Source organism: Salmo trutta, chromosome 18, assembly GCF_901001165.1.
Source record: "Salmo trutta chromosome 18, fSalTru1.1, whole genome shotgun sequence".
NCBI lineage: Eukaryota > Metazoa > Chordata > Actinopteri > Salmoniformes > Salmonidae > Salmo > Salmo trutta.
In genome coordinates, this window is record NC_042974.1 from 5,617,306 (window position 1) to 5,636,759 (window position 19,454).

The following is a 19,454-nucleotide window of genomic DNA, read 5'->3' on the forward strand; positions in this document are numbered from 1 at the left end:
CAACATAAAATAAATATAACAGATACTCTAACAGATACATTAATAGTAACAGATACAATACATACAGATACATAATATAAACAGTTACCGTAACATATACATAGTAATATAACCAGATACATAACCAGATACATAACAGATACATATAGAAAATAAACGATACATAACAGATACATAATATAACAGATTACATAACAGATTACCTAACAGATACATAATATAACAGATGACATAATCAGATAACATAATATAAACCAGGATAAATAAAAAGATACATAACAGATACATATATACGAGATACACATAATATTAACAGATACATAATATAAACAAGATACATTAACATACCTAAAGCATAAATAATAAACAGATACCTAACAATAAATATATAAAGATACATAACAGATACAATGAATATAACAGATACATAACAGATACCTAACAGATAAATAATAGAACAGATACATAACAGATACATAACATATACATAATATAACAGATAATACAGATACATAATATAAACATACTAACAGATCCCTAACAGATAACATATATAACAGATACATAACAGATACAAATATAACAGATACATAATTAACGATACATAATAAACAGATACCATAATTAACAGATACCTAACAGATACATAATAACAATACATAACAGATACAGAATATAAAGATACCTAACAGATCATAATATAACATAATACATAACAGATACATAACGATCCATAATTAACAGATACATAACAGATATAATGAACAATACATAACAATACCTAACAGATACATAATATAACAGATACATAACAGATACATAATATAACAGATACATAATATAACAGATACATAACAGATACATAATATAACAGATACATAACAGATACATAACAGATAAATAATATAACAGATACATAATATAACAAATACATAACAGATACCTAACAGATAAATAATATAACAGATACCTAACAGATACATAATATAACAGATACATAACAGATACATAATATAACAGATACATAACAGATACCTAACAGATAAATAATATAACAGATACATAACAGATACATAACAGATACATAATATAACAGATACATAACAGATACATAATATAACAGATACATAACAGATACCTAACAGATACATAATATAACAGATACATAACAGATACATAATATAACAGATACATAATATAACAGATACATAATATAACAGATACCTAACAGATACATAATATAACAGATACATAACAGATACATAACATAACAGATACATAATATAACAGATACATAACAGATACCTAACAGATACATAACAGATACATAACAGATACATAATATAACAGATACATAACAGATACATAACAGATAAATAATATAACAGATACATAACAGATACATAACAGATACCTAACAGATAAATAATATAACAGATACCTAACAGATACATAATATAACAGATACATAACAGATACATAATATAACAGATACATAACAGATACCTAACAGATAAATAATATAACAGATACCTAACAGATACATAATATAACAGATACATAACAGATACATAACAGATACATAATATAACAGATACATAATATAACAGATACATAACAGATACATAATATAACAGATACATAATATAACAGATACATAACAGATACATAATATAACAGATACATAACAGATACATAATATAACAGATACATAACATATACATAATATAACAGATACCTAACAGATACATAATATAACAGATACATAACAGATACATAACAGATACATAATATAACAGATACATAACAGATACATAATATAACAGATACATAACAGATACATAACAGATACATAATATAACAGACACATAACAGATACATAATATAACAGATACATAACAGATACATAATATAACGGATACATAATATAACAGATACATAATATAACAGATACATAACAGATACATAATATAACAGATACATAACAGATACATAATATAACAGATACATAACAGATACATAATATAACAGATACATAACAGATACATAACAGATACATAATATAACAGATACATAACAGATACATAACAGATACATAATATAACAGATACATAACAGATACATAATATGACAGATACATAACAGATATATATATATATATAACAGATACATAATATAACAGATACATAATGTAACAGATACATAACAGATACATAACAGATACATAATATAACAGATACATAACAGATACATAACAGATACATAATATAACAGATACATAACAGATACATAATATAACAGATACATAACAGATATATATATATATATAACAGATACATAATATAACAGATACAAAATGTAACAGATACATAACAGATACATAATATAACAGATACATAACAGATACATAACAGATACATAATATAACAGATACATAACAGATACATAATATAACAGATACATAACAGATACATAATATAACAGATACATAACAGATACATAATATAACAGATACATAACAGATACATAATATAACAGATACATAACAGATACATAACATAACAGATACATAACAGATACATAACAGATACATAATATAACAGATACATAATGTAACAGATACATAACAGATACATAATATAACAGATACATAATGTAACAGATACATAACAGATACATAATATAACAGATACATAACAGATACATAATATAACAGATACATAATATAACAGATACATAACAGATACATAACAGATACATAATATAACAGATACATAACAGATACATAACAGATACATAATATAACAGATACATAACAGATACATAACAGATACATAATATACAGATACATAACAGATACATAACAGATACATAACACATACATAACAGATACATAATATAACAGATACATAACAGATACATAACAGATACATAATATAACAGATACATAATATAACAGATACATAACAGATACATAACAGATACATAATATAACAGATACATAACAAATACATAATATAACAGATACATAACAGATACATAATATAACAGATACATAACAGATACATAATATAACAGATACATAACAGATACATAACAGATACCTAACAGATACATAATATAACAGATACATAACTGATACATAATATAACAGATACATAACAGATACATAATATAACAGATACATAACAGATACATAATATAACAGATACATAACAGATACATAATATAACGGATACATAATATAACAGATACATAATATAACAGATACATAATTTAACAGATACATAACAGATACATAATATAACAGATACATAACAGATACATAATATAACAAACAGATACATAACAGATACATAATATAACAGATACATAACAGATACATAACAGATACATAATATAACAGATACATAACAGATACATAACAGATACCTAACAGATACATAATATAACAGATACATAACAGATACATAATATAACAGATACATAACAGATACATAACAGATACATAATATAACAGATACATAACAGATACATAATATAACAGATACATAACAGATACATAATATAACGGATACATAATATAACAGATACATAATATAACAGATACATAACAGATACATAATATAACAGATACATAACAGATACATAATATAACAGATACATAACAGATACATAATATAACAGATACATAACAGATACATAATATAACAGATACATAATATAACAGATACATAACAGATACATAACATAACAGATACATAACAGATACATAACAGATACATAACAGATACATAATATAACAGATACATAACAGATATATATATATATATATATAACAGGTACATAATATAACAGATACATAATGTAACAGATACATAACAGATACATAATATAACAGATACATAACAGATACATAACAGATACATAATATAACAGATACATAACAGATACATAATATAACGGATACATAATATAACAGATACATAATATAACAGATACATAACAGATACATAATATAACAGATACATAACAGATACATAATATAACAGATACATAACAGATACATAATATAACAGATACATAACAGATACATAACAGATACATAATATAACAGATACATAACAGATACATAATATAACAGATACATAACAGATATATATATATATATATAACAGATACATAATATAACAGATACATAATGTAACAGATACATAACAGATACATAATATAACAGATACATAACAGATACATAACAGATACATAATATAACAGATACATAATATAACAGATACATAACAGATACATAACAGATACATAATATAACAGATACATAACAGATACATAACAGATACATAACAGATACATAACAGATACATAATATAACAGATACATAACAGATACATAACAGATACATAACAGATACATAATATAACAGATACATAACAGATACATAACAGATACATAATATAACAGATACATAACAGATACATAATATAACAGATACATAATGTAACAGCATGAAAAGGAAAACACAAGGTTTTTAAAACTTCAGTCCAGACATGTGTATGTGCTATCACCTCACACTTGTGGCAGTGTCACAATATATGACATAGTGTGTTGTGTCAATGCTGAAATCTGTCTGGCCGTATTTTCACCACTGTTGTCTTTTCTCTCCCAACAGACGGACTTTGAGAAAGACGTTGACATCGCCTGTCGATCAGGTAACAACCAGATGGTGTCATATTCAATTAATGAGCTCATGATTACATTGCCTATTGAAATTAAAGCCCTAAAAAGAGGTTAGACACAATGGGGGTAAAAAACAACATAAAATAACTTCCCAGGTTGTGAAACAGCCCACTATCCACATTGGACACCTGCTGGCTTAATTATCAAAAAAGACCCATTTGATGTGAGAACAGGCATGCATCCCAAATGGAACCCTATTCCCTATATAGTGCACTACTTTACCCATGGGCCCTGGTCGCAGTAGTGCACTATAAAGGGAGTAGGGGTGCCATTTGGGACGTAGGCGAGGAGTGATAAGAGGAGGCTTCAGTGAAAAAAGAGAATTTGTTAGGTGTCAGAAAGCCGGCTAGCTTTCTGTGTGGGATGAAACGCATTGTTTGATATCAAAAGGAAGATAGAGTGGGAGAGTCGTGAATTTGAATAATAATGACTGCGCTTATCATTTTAAACATCCCTTTGTACTTGTTGTTCATTAACAAAATGGACGATGGGAAAGCATTGCACTGTAGCCCTGGTTTCATTGGTTTTGTTGATGACTCATGTTTAAAGTATTGCGTTTTTAAGAGTATGCTGTTATTTGATGTGAACATGTTGTGTTTTTAAGAGTATGCTGTGGTTTGATGTGAACATGTTGTGTTTTTAAGAGTATGCTGTGGTTTGATGTTAACATGTTGTGTTTTTAAGAGTATGCTGTGGTTTGATGTGAACATGTTGTGTTTTTAAGAGTATGCTGTGGTTTGATATGAACATGTTGTGTTTTTAAGAGTATGCTGTAGTTTGATGTGAACATGTTGTCTTTTTAAGAGTATGCTGTCGTTTGATGTGAACATGTTGTGTTTTTAAGAGTATGCTGTGGTTTGACGTGAACATGTTGTGTTTTTAAGAGTATGCTGTGGTTTGATGTGAACATGTTGTGTTTTTAAGAGTATGCTGTGGTTTGATGTGAACATGTTGTGTTTTTAAGAGTATGCTGTCGTTAATGTGAACATGTTGTGTTTTTAAGAGTATGCTGTCGTTTGATGTGAACATGTTGTGTTTTTAAGATTATGCTGTGGTTTGATGTGAACATGTTGTGTTTTTAAGAGTATGCTGTAGTTTGATGTGAACATGTTGTCTTTTTAAGAGTATGCTGTCGTTTGATGTGAACATGTTGTGTTTTTAAGAGTATGCTGTGGTTTGACGTGAACATGTTGTGTTTTTAAGAGTATGCTGTGGTTTGATGTGAACTTGTTGTGTTTTTAAGAGTATGCTGTGGTTTGATGTGAACATGTTGTGTTTTTAAGAGTATGCTGTGGTTTGATGTGAACATGTTGTGTTTTTAAGAGTATTCTGTGGTTTGATGTGAACATGTTGTGTTTTTAAGAGTATGCTGTGGTTTGATGTGAACATGTTGTGTTTTTAAGAGTATGCTGTGGTTTGATGTGAACATGTTGTGTTTTTAAGAGTGTGTAAGGTGTCCAATCACAAACACATATTTTGACCAATAGGTAAATGTTCATTGTGTAAATACTCCTCTGAGAAAACCAATTGTTGTAACCTCATGTCTCTATCATAATCCGTTCAAAATTTTACCCTTGTAGGATGGTCAAGATTTGGGTGACTAAATCAACGGAGGCCAGAGAAAAAAAGTAGTCTAAAATCTGGAAAATAGCATCGTGTCAAACAGGCTGGATGCTGTGAGAGAATTAAGGCTAACTGACAGGCTTACCGTTGAACTCTACAGACAGGATGACCAGTGAACGTGTCATCTTTCTTCTCAAATCCGGAGGACATAAAACAATAGATATTAAAATAGATGTTGATTTTGAGACATGACATATTTCATTTTAATGTGGAGTTCCTGTTCTATTTGAAGACTTCTCACAAAAACATCTCTGTGAAATGTCAATGGAGCACTTTTTATTTTCAACATTTTAAAAATGGCATTCAGCTCGTGTCATGCTAATTTAGCTATTTGCGACCCGCAGAAACAACTTGGAAGACGATGACCACAAAATATAAAAATCCTCACAAGTTTTGTCGAGAAATTATTATGGGATGTGTTAGGTTACAAAATCTGACTTCTAGGATATAATGTTAATGATAGGTCAGAGAACGACCCCACTGAACCATTCAGAACATGAAGAATCATATTTGTCTTGGTCAAATGTATTTTACAACATAAGGAAGTGAAATCATAATGAATAAAGGTTTGATGTGTCTGTCTATATCTAGGAGATACACTATATATACAAACGTATGTGGACACCCCTTTAAATTAGTGGATTCAGCTAGTTCAGCCACACCCGTTGTTGACGGGTGTAAAGAACGAATCAAATCATATTTTATTGGTCATATACACATGGTTTGCAGATGTTTTTGTGAGGCGTCTGTTTCTCAAACTAGACACTAATGTACTTGTCCTCAAAAAAATAGATTTTCTTTCAAAAACAAGGACAATTCTAAGTGACCCCAAATGTTTGAACGGCAGTATATAATTATGCATGCTCTCACTGTGTAGCCTACTCCAAGTAGTCCAGAGTAGACTGATAAGACTGCTTTGATTTGGTGAACTGATAAAGGGAACATAGCATTTTAAGATTAGGCCTATAATTAGAATAGATCATTACAATAGAATGGCCCGCCCTGTTCTTCATTCACAATTGGTGATGACATAATTATTCATTGTTGGCTTCCCCTCACTCATCAACTCACCCATACTTTACTTCATTTATTTCATGTGTCGTTATATGTGTGAAATTAGTTTTGGTATAGTTTAGGTTCAGTTTTCAGGCAATTGTGGAGTGATTATCAGCTGGGCAGTGGAGTGGATCAGGCCCTACTGTTGGGAGAAGGAGGTGCAACGGGGCAAAACCTTTCCAAAAAATGACATGCCTTGTTAAAACTGATTCTAACTCTAGATCTGTTGTTGATATTAAGACTTAAAGACTTAAAACATGGCAGAGTAATAGAAACATGTAGAAATCATCAGCAGTCAAAATGACTGCTTTAGCGGTTCTACTGTTTAGGATAAAACTAATGAATAAAAAGTCTATCTATCGGGAATACTTTCTGGAATAACACCAGGAATACCTGTAAATACCAGGAATACATACCACGAAACAATAATAACTGTGCCAAGAATATATACCAGGAATAATCCCTCGCCTGCCTGCCCATCCCTCTGGCCATGGAGTCATACCACCTCCACCTCCACCACCCCCTACCCCTCCACCCCTCCTTCCTCTCTCTCTCTGCACCACTGTTTATCTCCCTGCTCCACTCTGTGGTGATTCAGGCTGAAAACAAAAAGGGAAGTGTTATGTTTTCTGTTTCTGGCCGTGCTGCGCTGCTCTGGACACACACACACACACACACACACACACACACACTGCTGACCTTGTGTTCTCCTTGCTGCCTGTTGGTTTTCAAACAGGCAATTCCCCCGTGGAGGATTCAGGAGGCCAAGATTAAAATGGCCCCAAATGGCAACCTATTCCCTTCCTAGTGCACTACTTTTGACCAGGGCCAATAGGGACCAGTGCCCATAGAGCTCTCATCAAAAGTAGTGTACTATGTAGGGAATATGCTACCATTTGGGACGCAGGCATCAGCTCTGCAGCGGTGGAGAGAAGCACAGAGAACAGCAGTACAGGCTGTTCTGTTCCCCCAAAACAGACTTCTGACAAGGGAGCTTTAGAACAAGAAGCTAGCCTCTCCTGGTTATGTGTCTGGGGTTTTGGGGGTTTTCCAAGGTGAACCAAACCTTAATAAGATAAAAAGGTGTCGTAGGTATCTGGGATTTCAGGTCGAATTTGAGGAAAGTCCTCCTCAGAGGCTTGTCGGCTCTGTACTTAGATATATAAGGAACATCTAATACTCTATAGTGGCTCTTTTGAAGTAGTGTCCCTGTGTCCTATTTGAAGAGATCGGTAGTCAAGGTTTGTCTTTTTCTTCCCAGCTGTATGAGGAAATAGTCATTATACTATAAAATGGGCACATCCGGTTCATTGTTTCATTTTGTCCTGGCATTATTATTTAAATTCTTTGTTTTTACATATATTCATGAAAAGGAAATGCAACAATGGTTTGAAATCAGAATGATTTAAAATAAGCATCAATGAGAAATAAACAGATCATACTGAACAGACTGACATTAGTTCTCAGTATGGTGCATTCATTCCCCACTAACTCCTGTCTGTCAGTATGGTGCATTCATTCCCCACTAACTCCTGTCTGTCAGTATGGTGCATTCATTCCCCACTAACTCCTGTCTGTCAGTATGGTGCATTCATTCCCCACTAACTCCTGTCTGTCAGCATGGTGCATTCATTCCCCACTAACTCCTGTCTGTCAGTATGGTGCATTCATTCCCCACTAACTCCCCTGTCTGTCAGTATGGTGCATTCATTCCCCACTAACTCCCCTGTCTGTCAGTATGGTGCATTCATTCCTCACTAACTCCTGTCTCTCCAGTATGGTGCATTCATTCCCCACTAACTCCTGTCTGTCAGTATGGTGCATTCATTCCCCAATAACTCCCCTGTCTGTCAGTATGGTGCATTCATTCCCCACTAACTCCTGTCTGTCAGTATGGTGCATTCATTCCCCACTAACTCCTGTCTGTCAGTATGGTGCATTCATTCCCCACTAACTCCTGTCTGTCAGTATGGTGCATTCATTCCCCACTAACTCCCCTGTCTGTCAGTATGGTGCATTCATTCCCCACTAACTCCTGTCTGTCAGTATGGTGCATTCATTCCCCACTAACTCCCCTGTCTGTCAGTATGGTGCATTCATTCCCCACTAACTCCTGTCCGTCAGTATGGTGCATTCATTCCCCACTAACTCCTGTCTGTCAGTATGGTGCATTCATTCCCCACTAACTCCTGTCTGTCAGTATGGTGCATTCATTCCCCACTAACTCCTGTCCGTCAGTATGGTGCATTCATTCCACACTAACTCCTGTCTGTCAGTATGGTGCATTCATTCCCCACTAACTCCTGTCCGTCAGTATGGTGCATTCATTCCCCACTAACTCCTGTCCGTCAGTATGGTGCATTCATTCCACACTAACTCCTGTCTGTCAGTATGGTGCATTCATTCCCCACTAACTCCCCTGTCTGTCAGTATGTTGCATTCATTCCCCACTAACTCCTGTCTGTCAGTATGGTGCATTCATTCCCCACTAACTCCTGTCTGTCAGTATGGTGCATTCATTCCCCACTAACCACCCTGTCTGTCAGTATGGTGCATTCATTCCCCACTAACCACCCTGTCTGTCAGTATGGTGCATTCATTCCCCACTAACTCCCCTGTCTGTCAGTATGGTGCATTCATTCCCCACTAACTCACCTGTCTGTCAGTATGGTGCATTCATTCCCCACTAACTCCTGTCTGTCAGTATGGTGCATTCATTCCCCACTAACTCCTGTCTGTCAGTATGGTGCATTCATTCCCCACTAACTCCTGTCTGTCAGTATGGTGCATTCATTCCCCACTAACCACCCTGTCTGTCAGTATGGTGCATTCATTCCCCACTAACCACCCTGTCTGTCAGTATGGTGCATTCATTCCCCACTAACTCCTGTCTGTCAGTATGGTGCATTCATTCCCCACTAACTCCCCTGTCTGTCAGTATGGTGCATTCATTCCTCACTAACTCCTGTCTCTCCAGTATGGTGCATTCATTCCCCACTAACTCCCCTGTCTGTCAGTATGGTGCATTCATTCCCCACTAACTCCTGTCCGTCAGTATGGTGCATTCATTCCCCACTAACTCCTGTCTCTCCAGTATGGTGCATTCATTCCCCACTAACTCCCCTGTCTGTCAGTATGGTGCATTCATTCCCCACTAACTCACCTGTCTGTCAGTATGGTGCATTCATTCCCCACTAACTCCTGTCTGTCAGTATGGTGCATTCATTCCACTAACCACCATGTCTGTCAGTATGGTGCATTCATTCCCCACTAACTCCCCTGTCTCTCCAGTATGGTGCATTCATTCCACTAACCACCATGTCTGTCAGTATGGTGCATTCATTCCCCACTAACTCCCCTGTCTCTCCAGTATGGTGCATTCATTCCACTAACCACCATGTCTGTCAGTATGGTGCATTCATTCCCCACTAACTCCCCATGTCTGTCAGTATGGTGCATTCATTCCACTAACCATCCTGTCTGTCAGTATGGTGCATTCATTCCCCACTAACTCCCCTTTCTCTCCTCTCCACAGCTCTCCACAAAGACATGGGCTCTTGCCGCGCGGCGACCATCACCGGCACCCTATCCCGCATCTCTCTGAATGACGAGGAGGATGAGAAGGGTCCCGAGGGGCTCAACTACTCCACCTTACCCGGCAACATCATCTCCAAGGTGATGATCCAGCAGCCCGGCATGCACATGGGCCCCATGGGCGACATGGGTGAGGGCTGCCTGGGCGACAGCGTGTCCGACATGCGCCGCACCGTCTACCTGTGCACCGATGATGCTCTCCGTCAGTCCGACCAGGATATGGGCGGGCACGGCGGGATGGGCAGTGGCCACGACATGGGCAGCATGGGCGGTATGGGTGGTATGGGCGTACATTCACCCCAAGGCCAGATGATGGAGACAGACTACATCGTGATGCCACGGGCTTCGGCGGCAGCAGCAGGATCTGGGAACTGTAACACACTTCCCACTCTCCTGAAGGACGATAGCTCCACCAAGATGAACATGGGCCTGGGCATGGGCATGGGAGATACGCTGCCCCACGATAGGATGATGCAACACTACAAGATGGCACCGGACTTCAACATGAGCCCAACGGGGATGGGTGGGATTGGGGTCATGGAGCACATGAACATGGGGGTGAACATGGATCAGAACCTGCAGCAGCAGTACGGGTCAGGAGGAGGACAGGAACACATGCAGCAGAACCTGCCCTTTGAACCCCGAACCGCTGTCAAGAACTTCCTGGCTGAGATGGAAGAGACTGGAGGGCTGTCCAGGAGCGAGACGGGATCCACCATATCCATGAGCTCCTTAGAGGTAAGCTGGAGTGGAGAAGACTGTTGAAGTGTTGGTTTAACCTTAGAGGTAAGCTGGAGTGGAGAAGACTGTTGAAGTGTTGGTTTAACCTTAGAGGCAGGCTGGAGTGGAGAAGACCGTTGAAGTGTTGGTTTAACCTTAGAGGCAGGCTGGAGTGGAGAAGACTGTTGAAGTGTTGGTTTAACCTTAGAGGCAGGCTGGAGTGGAGAAAACTGTTGAAGTGTTGGTTTAACCTTAGAGGCAGGCTGGAGTGGAGAAGACTGTTGAAGTGTTGGTTTAACCTTAGAGGCAGGCTGGAGTGGAGAAGACTGTTGAAGTGTTGGTTTAACCTTAGAGGCAGGCTGGAGTGGAGAAGACCGTTGAAGTGTTGGTTTAACCTTAGAGGCAGGCTGGAGTGGAGAAGACTGTTGAAGTGTTGGTTTAACCTTAGAGGCAGGCTGGAGTGGAGAAGACCGTTGAAGTGTTGGTTTAACCTTAGAGGCAGGCTGGAGTGGAGAAGACCGTTGAAGTGTTGGTTTAACCTTAGAGGCAGGCTGGAGTGGAGAAGACCGTTGAAGTGTTGGTTTAACCTTAGAGGCAGGCTGGAGTGGAGAATACTGTTGAAGTGTTGGTTTAACCTTAGAGGCAGGCTGGAGTGGAGAAGACTGTTGAAGTGTTGGTTTAACCTTAGAGGCAGGCTGGAGTGGAGAAGACTTTTGAAGTGTTGGTTTAAGTAAATAAAGGTTTTGTTTGTTGTTGTGTTCCAGTGAGAAATTGTGGCATAGGTAAATACAGAATGAATTTGTAGCTGTGTTCGATTGTCACGTTGTTGCCATAAAATTAAATGGGCTTATTTTGTCATGGTTAGAATGTTATTTAGTGTTCATAAATATAATTATAATTTCTATAGTATTCAGAAGTTAATGACCCCTCATGTTAACAGACTGTCTAATCATCTGCAATATGTTTGTTTTGTCTTTAGAGAAGAAAATCGCGCTACCAAGATCTGGACTTTGAAGTAAGTAAACTTACTGGTTGGCAAAGTGCATGCTTCAGGCTTTTGTTGTTACACTGAGCATTTGTGTTTGCCCTACCCTTTAATTTACTACTGTTGTTACACTGAGCATTTGTGTTTGCCCTACCCTTTAATTTACTACTGTTGTTACACTGAGCATTTGTGTTTGCCCTACCCTTTAATTTACTACTGTTGTTACACTGAGCATTTGTGTTTGCCCTACCCTTTAATTTTACTACTACCTTGTGTAGCACTTAAGCTTATTGGAGTAACATGGTTTTGACACAAAACAGATGTATTGATGTGTGGCGTAGTTAAAGTAAAAGCAACGCTGTCAATCTAAACCCGTACAGGGCAGCCAGCAAATCTCACCCGCTCTCATGTTGTTCCCCCTCCATCTCCTACATACATCCGTTGGCTATGAGTTGATTTGAAAACTGTTACGCTTTATAAAGTCACATGCACATTTCACACCTAACTTCTCCACTTTTTCTATGGAAAATATGACATTGGCTGACAGCCCAAGACACAAATGTCTCACACCACTTTTGTGGGTTTATTCCATTTCTCCATCACATTTTCTGCATAAATGCGAAAGGTAGATTTGATAATAAAATTGGCCATAAATTATATGTAATTACTCAACTGGCTTACATTATATGCAAAAAATCCTTAAAAGACATTGTCCCATTAGGCTTGCCGTAGTACCAGGGGCAGATGAAATGCCATTCAGAAAGGTGAACGGGTTGGAGAGGATAATACATTGCATTATAATCTCCATCCTATTATTGGCTTTGATTTCCAAACCAAAACCAACCCCTTGCCATTGCAGAAAGTCATGCACACCAGGAAAAGACACATGGAGCTGTTCCAAGAACTGAATCAGAAATTTCAAACCCTGGATCGATTTCAAGACATACCAAATATGGGCAGCATGGTGAGTAATAATACCACGAACAGGAAATCAGCAGTAACAGGAAATGGCGAAGGGCAGAGGGAGATGATTGGTCAGCGGTCGTCTGTTGTTGACCAATTACAGAGCTGGAGAAGATCCAGGTGGGGTGATTGGTCGAAGCTGGTGGTTGTCGACCAATTAGAGTAGAAAACAAGATAATGTCAGGATAGATAGTATTTTTTAGATGTCCATCCGCTCAGCAGCACACATAGTGAGCCATTGAGCAAATGAACAGATCCAGTGACATGGCCCTATACCTAACAGGCCTGCCAGCTGCTACTGGTGAGGGGTCCAGTGACATGGCCCTATACCTAACAGGCCTGCCAGCTGCTACTGGTGAGGGGTCCAGTGACATGGCCCTATACCTAACAGGCCTGCCAGCTGCTACTGGTGAGGGGGTCCAGTGACATGGCCCTATACATAACAGGCCTGCCAGCTGCTACTGGTGAGGGGTCCAGTGACATGGCCCTATACCTAACAGGCCTGCCAGCTGCTACTGGTGAGGGGGTCCAGTGACATGGTCCTATACCTAACAGGCCTTAGCCAGCTGCTACTGGTGAGGGGTCCAGTGACATGGCCCTATACCTAACAGGCCTGCCAGCTGCTACTGGTGAGGGGTCCAGTGACATGGCCCTATACCTAACAGGCCTGCCAGCTGCTACTGGTGAGGGGTCCAGTGACATGGCCCTATACCTAACAGGCCTGCCAGCTGCTACTGGTGAGGGGTCCAGTGACATGGCCCTATACCTAACAGGCCTGCCAGCTGCTACTGGTGAGGGGTCCAGTGACATGGCCCTATACCTAACAGGCCTGCCAGCTGCTACTGGTGAGGGGTCCAGTGACATGGCCCTATACCTAACAGGCCTGCCAGTTGCTACTGGTGAGGGGTCCAGTGACATGGCCCTATACCTAACAGGCCTGCCAGCTGCTACTGGTGAGGGGGTCCAGTGACATGGCCCTATACCTAACAGGCCTGCCAGCTGCTACTGGTGAGGGGGTCCAGTGACATGGCCCTATACCTAACAGGCCTGCCAGCTGCTACTGGTGAGGGGTCCAGTGACATGGCCCTATACCTAACAGGCCTGCCAGCTGCTACTGGTGAGGGGGTCCAGTGACATGGCCCTATACCTAGCTGGCCTGCCAGCTGCTACTGGTGAGGGGGGGGGGACTAGTCTCTAGTTGAGAGACTCTGTCTGAGAGAGGGTAGGCATTATCTCATTTAGGCAGTCTGCAGATTCACTGGCTCTTTCTCAGTTAATCTTTCCACATTTCCTTGTATCCTATCTCCTCGCCTCCTTCTCAACCATATTGAAGGAGAAGGTTCAAGGTCTCTCCACTCGGACAAGGATGCAAGGAATTGAGAAAAGGATCCTGCTTGGCATTCTTTACCACCACCAGGCAAATTGGGGGGGGTGGAAAGGTTAAGACTATGTATCATAGATGTATTGAAAAGAGCCACTGTGAGATGGTTGTCTGTCGTGGTAGTCCATCTGAATTAGAGTGCATCCATTCAAATTCAGATGTGTATCAGTCAAGACACCGGACATGGGGAGTCAGGGTTGATCACTTCTGAGTGAATGCTTTCTGCATTGCTTTCTGCACTGTATCCTGGGAATAGTATACAGACAGAAATTGGCCTGTTGTCCAAAACACACTCAGGCCTATTGTTGTGTGAGAATAGTGTCAGCTCTGCGGCATGCAAGTAGGCAGGCAGGCAGTTAGCCCCTCGGCCTGCCATGTCATGTAATCCTCTCTCTCTTCTCTCACATTTCAATCAGCACAGTGTAAATCTCTGCTTGTTGCTTAGTAACCACCACAAGGACATTTATATAGAAAACTACATCCCTTTGTTTTTCTTTTTTTTCTGGAACAAATGTACTGCAGTGCTGGCTGGGCTGGCTGAACAAATGTACTGCAGTGCTGGCTGGGCTGGCTGAACAAATGTACTGCAGTGCTGGCTGGGCTGGCTGAATAAATGTACTGCAGTGCTGGCTGGGCTGGCTGAACAAATGTACTGCAGTGCTGGCTGGGCTGGCTGAATAAATGTACTGCAGTGCTGGCTGGGCTGGCTGAATAAATGTACTGCAGTGCTGGCTGGGCTGGCTAAACAAATGTACTGCAGTGCTGGCTGGGCTTGCTGAACAAATGTACTGCAGTGCTGGCTGGGCTGGCCGAATAAATGTAATGCAGTGCTGGCTGGGCTGGCCGAATAAATGTAATGCAGTGCTGGCTGGGCTTGCTGAACAAATGTACTGCAGTGCTGGCTGGGCTGGCCGAATAAATGTACTGCAGTGCTGGCTGGGCTGGCTGAATAAATGTAATGCAGTGCTGGCTGGGCTGGCTGAATAAATGTACTGCAGTGCTGGCTGGGCTGGCTGAATAAATGTACTGCAGTGCTGGCTGGGCTGGCCGAATAAATGTACTGCAGTGCTGGCTGGGCTGGCCGAATAAATGTAATGCAGGGCTGGCTGGACTGGCTGATTAAATGTACTGCAGTGCTGGCTGGGCTGGCTGATTAAATGTACGGCAGTGCTGGCTGGGCTGGCTGAATAAATGTACGGCAGTGCTGGCTGGGCTGGCTGATTAAATGTACTGCAGTGCTGGCTGGGCTGGCTGATTAAATGTACTGCAGTGCTGGCTGGGCTAGCTGATTAAATGTACTGCAGTGCTGGCTAGGCTGGCTGATTAAATGTACTGCAGTGCTGGCTGGGCTGGCTGATTAAATGTACTGCAGTGCTGGCTGGGCTGGCTGAATAGCTGGCAGGCTCCAGAGCTACAGACAACATTAGTGACCATTGTGTATTCCCTGACTGCATAGTAACGGCTCCGATAGCTCGCTGCCCTATTTGCCTCCCTGCTAGTCTCTTTGTGAGTGTCAGTGAGAGTACATCCAGATTATGGGAACAGAACGGCACACAGTCAGACACAGTGGAAGCTCGTCCTCTAGTCCCTCTTCACCGTTATTCAGCTAGAAGGGAAAGCACTATTCATTTGAACTCTTCCATGATACAGCCTAACCATATTATTCACATTTGAGATACTTATCATTACCTTTTGTTACTTACACTTCTCATGGAACCATTACACCATTAATATGCTCTACCAGAACATTAGTTGAGGTGATCAATGCAAGAGGCAGTACAGCATGATTCAGTCTCTGCATAATCCATGGTTTGGCTACACTTTATAATAACTTTCATGGATAATCCATTATAACTTTCATATTAATGTTTATAAATGTTTTAAAGTGATGAAATTCAAATGTATTTCTAAACAGTTTATTCATGCTTATTCATTAAAGTTATTATTAACCAATGTTACCCAATGTTTAAGAGAAAGAAGAACCGTGAACTGTAACCAGTGACAGTGAGGCATGCTCCCTTCTAAGTAATAACCCTCACATATCCCTGTATATATATATCCCTGACCCTATCCTATATATTACATATAAAGTACATATGGTATAACATATAGGAACAATTTATAGTGAACCATGTTTAGTGACTGTAAGGCATGCTACCTGCTATGTCCTGCTATGTCCCTGTCCATATCTGCTGCTAACCTGTCCCTGTCCCTGTCCTCCCAAGGACAAGGCCATGGCCAACAAGAACCCCTGGGAGAGCTACAACCCAGCCTGTGAGTACCAGAACTACGCCAGTATGAATGCACTAGACCCTGACCCCAAGGACTCTCTGGAGATGACCGCAGCAGAGTGGGAGAAGTGTGTCAATCTCCCCTTAGACGTCCAGGAAGGAGACTTCCAGACAGAGGTCTGATCTGATTTGATCTAAACAAACCAGGAAATGAGTCCAAAATGGCACCCTATTCCCAATGAAGTGCACTACTTATGACCAGGTCCTATAGGCCTCTTTTTCACCAGTACCCATAGGGCTCTTTTGAACAGGACTCATAGGGCTCTGCTCAAAAATAGTGCACTATATAGGGAATAGGGTGACATTTTGGATGCACTCCAGGAAGGAGACTTCCAGGAAGTGAAAACCAGGAAGAGGATAACCAGGAGAAAAATGATATCCAGGACATGGAGGAAAGGGGAAAGGATGTATTTTGCACTGAAAAAATGGACAGACTGTCCTAACAGCCTTGGCCTAGTACATATCTGGATTCTAAAGGAGTATGACAAGGACATGATGTGCCAATACCATTTAAGAGGAAAACACAGAGGACAGGAGGAAAAAATACAACAAAAAAATACAACAAAAATCATCAGTGTTACTTTTTGTATTCTCACTAGTGTACTTAGTGCAGCGGGCCAGCCAGGTGGGTGTACAATATTTACCATCATGTGTTTCAGAGTACCCATGGTAAGAAGAATTGGTTTCAAAAAGGTGAAAATCTTTCTAGATGAATAAACCTCAAAAGCTAAATGAAGACATTATACCATGTCGATCCCAGCTTCGTTGGATCCAGTTTTAGATTTCACAAAACTGGACCCTGGAAGCACAATGTATATATTTATGCAGGTTTTTAAAAAGTTTATAACAAGTCTGTTTGGCCATTACTATACTTTTTACTTTATAATATAAAAAATATATATGAGCGAGAGTGGCAGGCAAAGAGGATTTTTCTGTCATATAAAAATGAATGTTTGTCAAAGCTACATTCTTCATTGCTTTAAATGCAATAAAGGTAATACTCACTTTTTTATGAATAATATATTTCACAAACTTTAATACTGCAGAATCTTGCTTGAAGACTCTCGGCTAAAACTCTCTCATCTGCAGCCCTGTATAAAATATTTAAAAATGAAAAATGTTGTATGGTGTAAATAAACTTTTGTCTACATATGTTTTACTTGTGCCAATTTATTTTAATGAGAAAAAAATGCCAACTTGATCAAGCGTTATAGCGTTATAAAATGTTAACATTTGAACAAGGAATGTAAATAAAAGAGGAAATATGTTCGTACAGCTTCAGAGAACGTGTCAAGTCTATCTGGTGGTCATGCCTTTGTCAGATGTATTGCTCTTTAAACCAACAGGTTCTCCTCAGAAGCCCCGTTTATACCTTGTGCTAACATGCGTCCTTTGTTCTGATCTTTTCCAAATTCTGATTGTGCCCAAATTTTTTGACAGGTGAAGACATTTAAAAGACGTATTGTGATCTAATTGTGATCAGATCTTCCTGACCAATTCCAGAGGTAGTCGGGGTGCATTGTGTCTCGATATCTTACAAGTGTAGACAGATCTAAAGTCATTGACAGGTGGCATGATTGACTTATGGCACAATATGTCTTAAAATAAATGCATGTATCTTATTTTGAAAAATATTTGTGAAATAATGTACATACAAGTATACTTGTTTACATTGCAGACACTGTGGATGGATCAGGGACATTTAATACCATGTGTAGATGCGACAAACCTTGATCAGATAGTGATTGTATCATATTGATCAGATCCCGAAACCTACATGCTAGTGCAAGGTGTAAACAAGGCTTATTAAGATGTATTCCATCTGGTTCTGCCATCTTTGCTTAGCTTTTGACCTTCCATTAACAAACCCACATTAGGTTGGACAGAACGAACAGAACAGACAGAAGGTACATGTGAAATGAAAGAAGTTAGGGTTACACTTCACACAATATTCCATCCATATCGTGGACGTTCAGCGTGATAGAAATGTAAAGGCAATGCATCCAGCGTTAGCGGAGACTTGGAAAGGGGGATACCTAGTCAGTTGTCCAACTGAATGTATTCAACTGAAATGTGTCGTCTGCATTTA

General features: G+C 39.1%; 1 protein-coding gene across 1 annotated transcript in view; it reads left to right on the forward strand.

Moving 5' to 3' along the window:
• Positions 1-18,640, forward strand: part of adgrb3 (adhesion G protein-coupled receptor B3) — a gene marked incomplete in the record, with an annotated part of 281,919 nt that extends 263,279 nt beyond the window's left edge. The window contains 4 exon segments of the mRNA XM_029697579.1: positions 4,685-4,724; positions 10,967-11,763; positions 12,725-12,760; positions 17,300-18,640. Coding sequence (XP_029553439.1) covers positions 4,685-4,724; positions 10,967-11,763; positions 12,725-12,760; positions 17,300-17,488 — 1,062 coding nt within the window.
• Between the last annotated feature and the right edge of the window lie 814 nt (positions 18,641-19,454).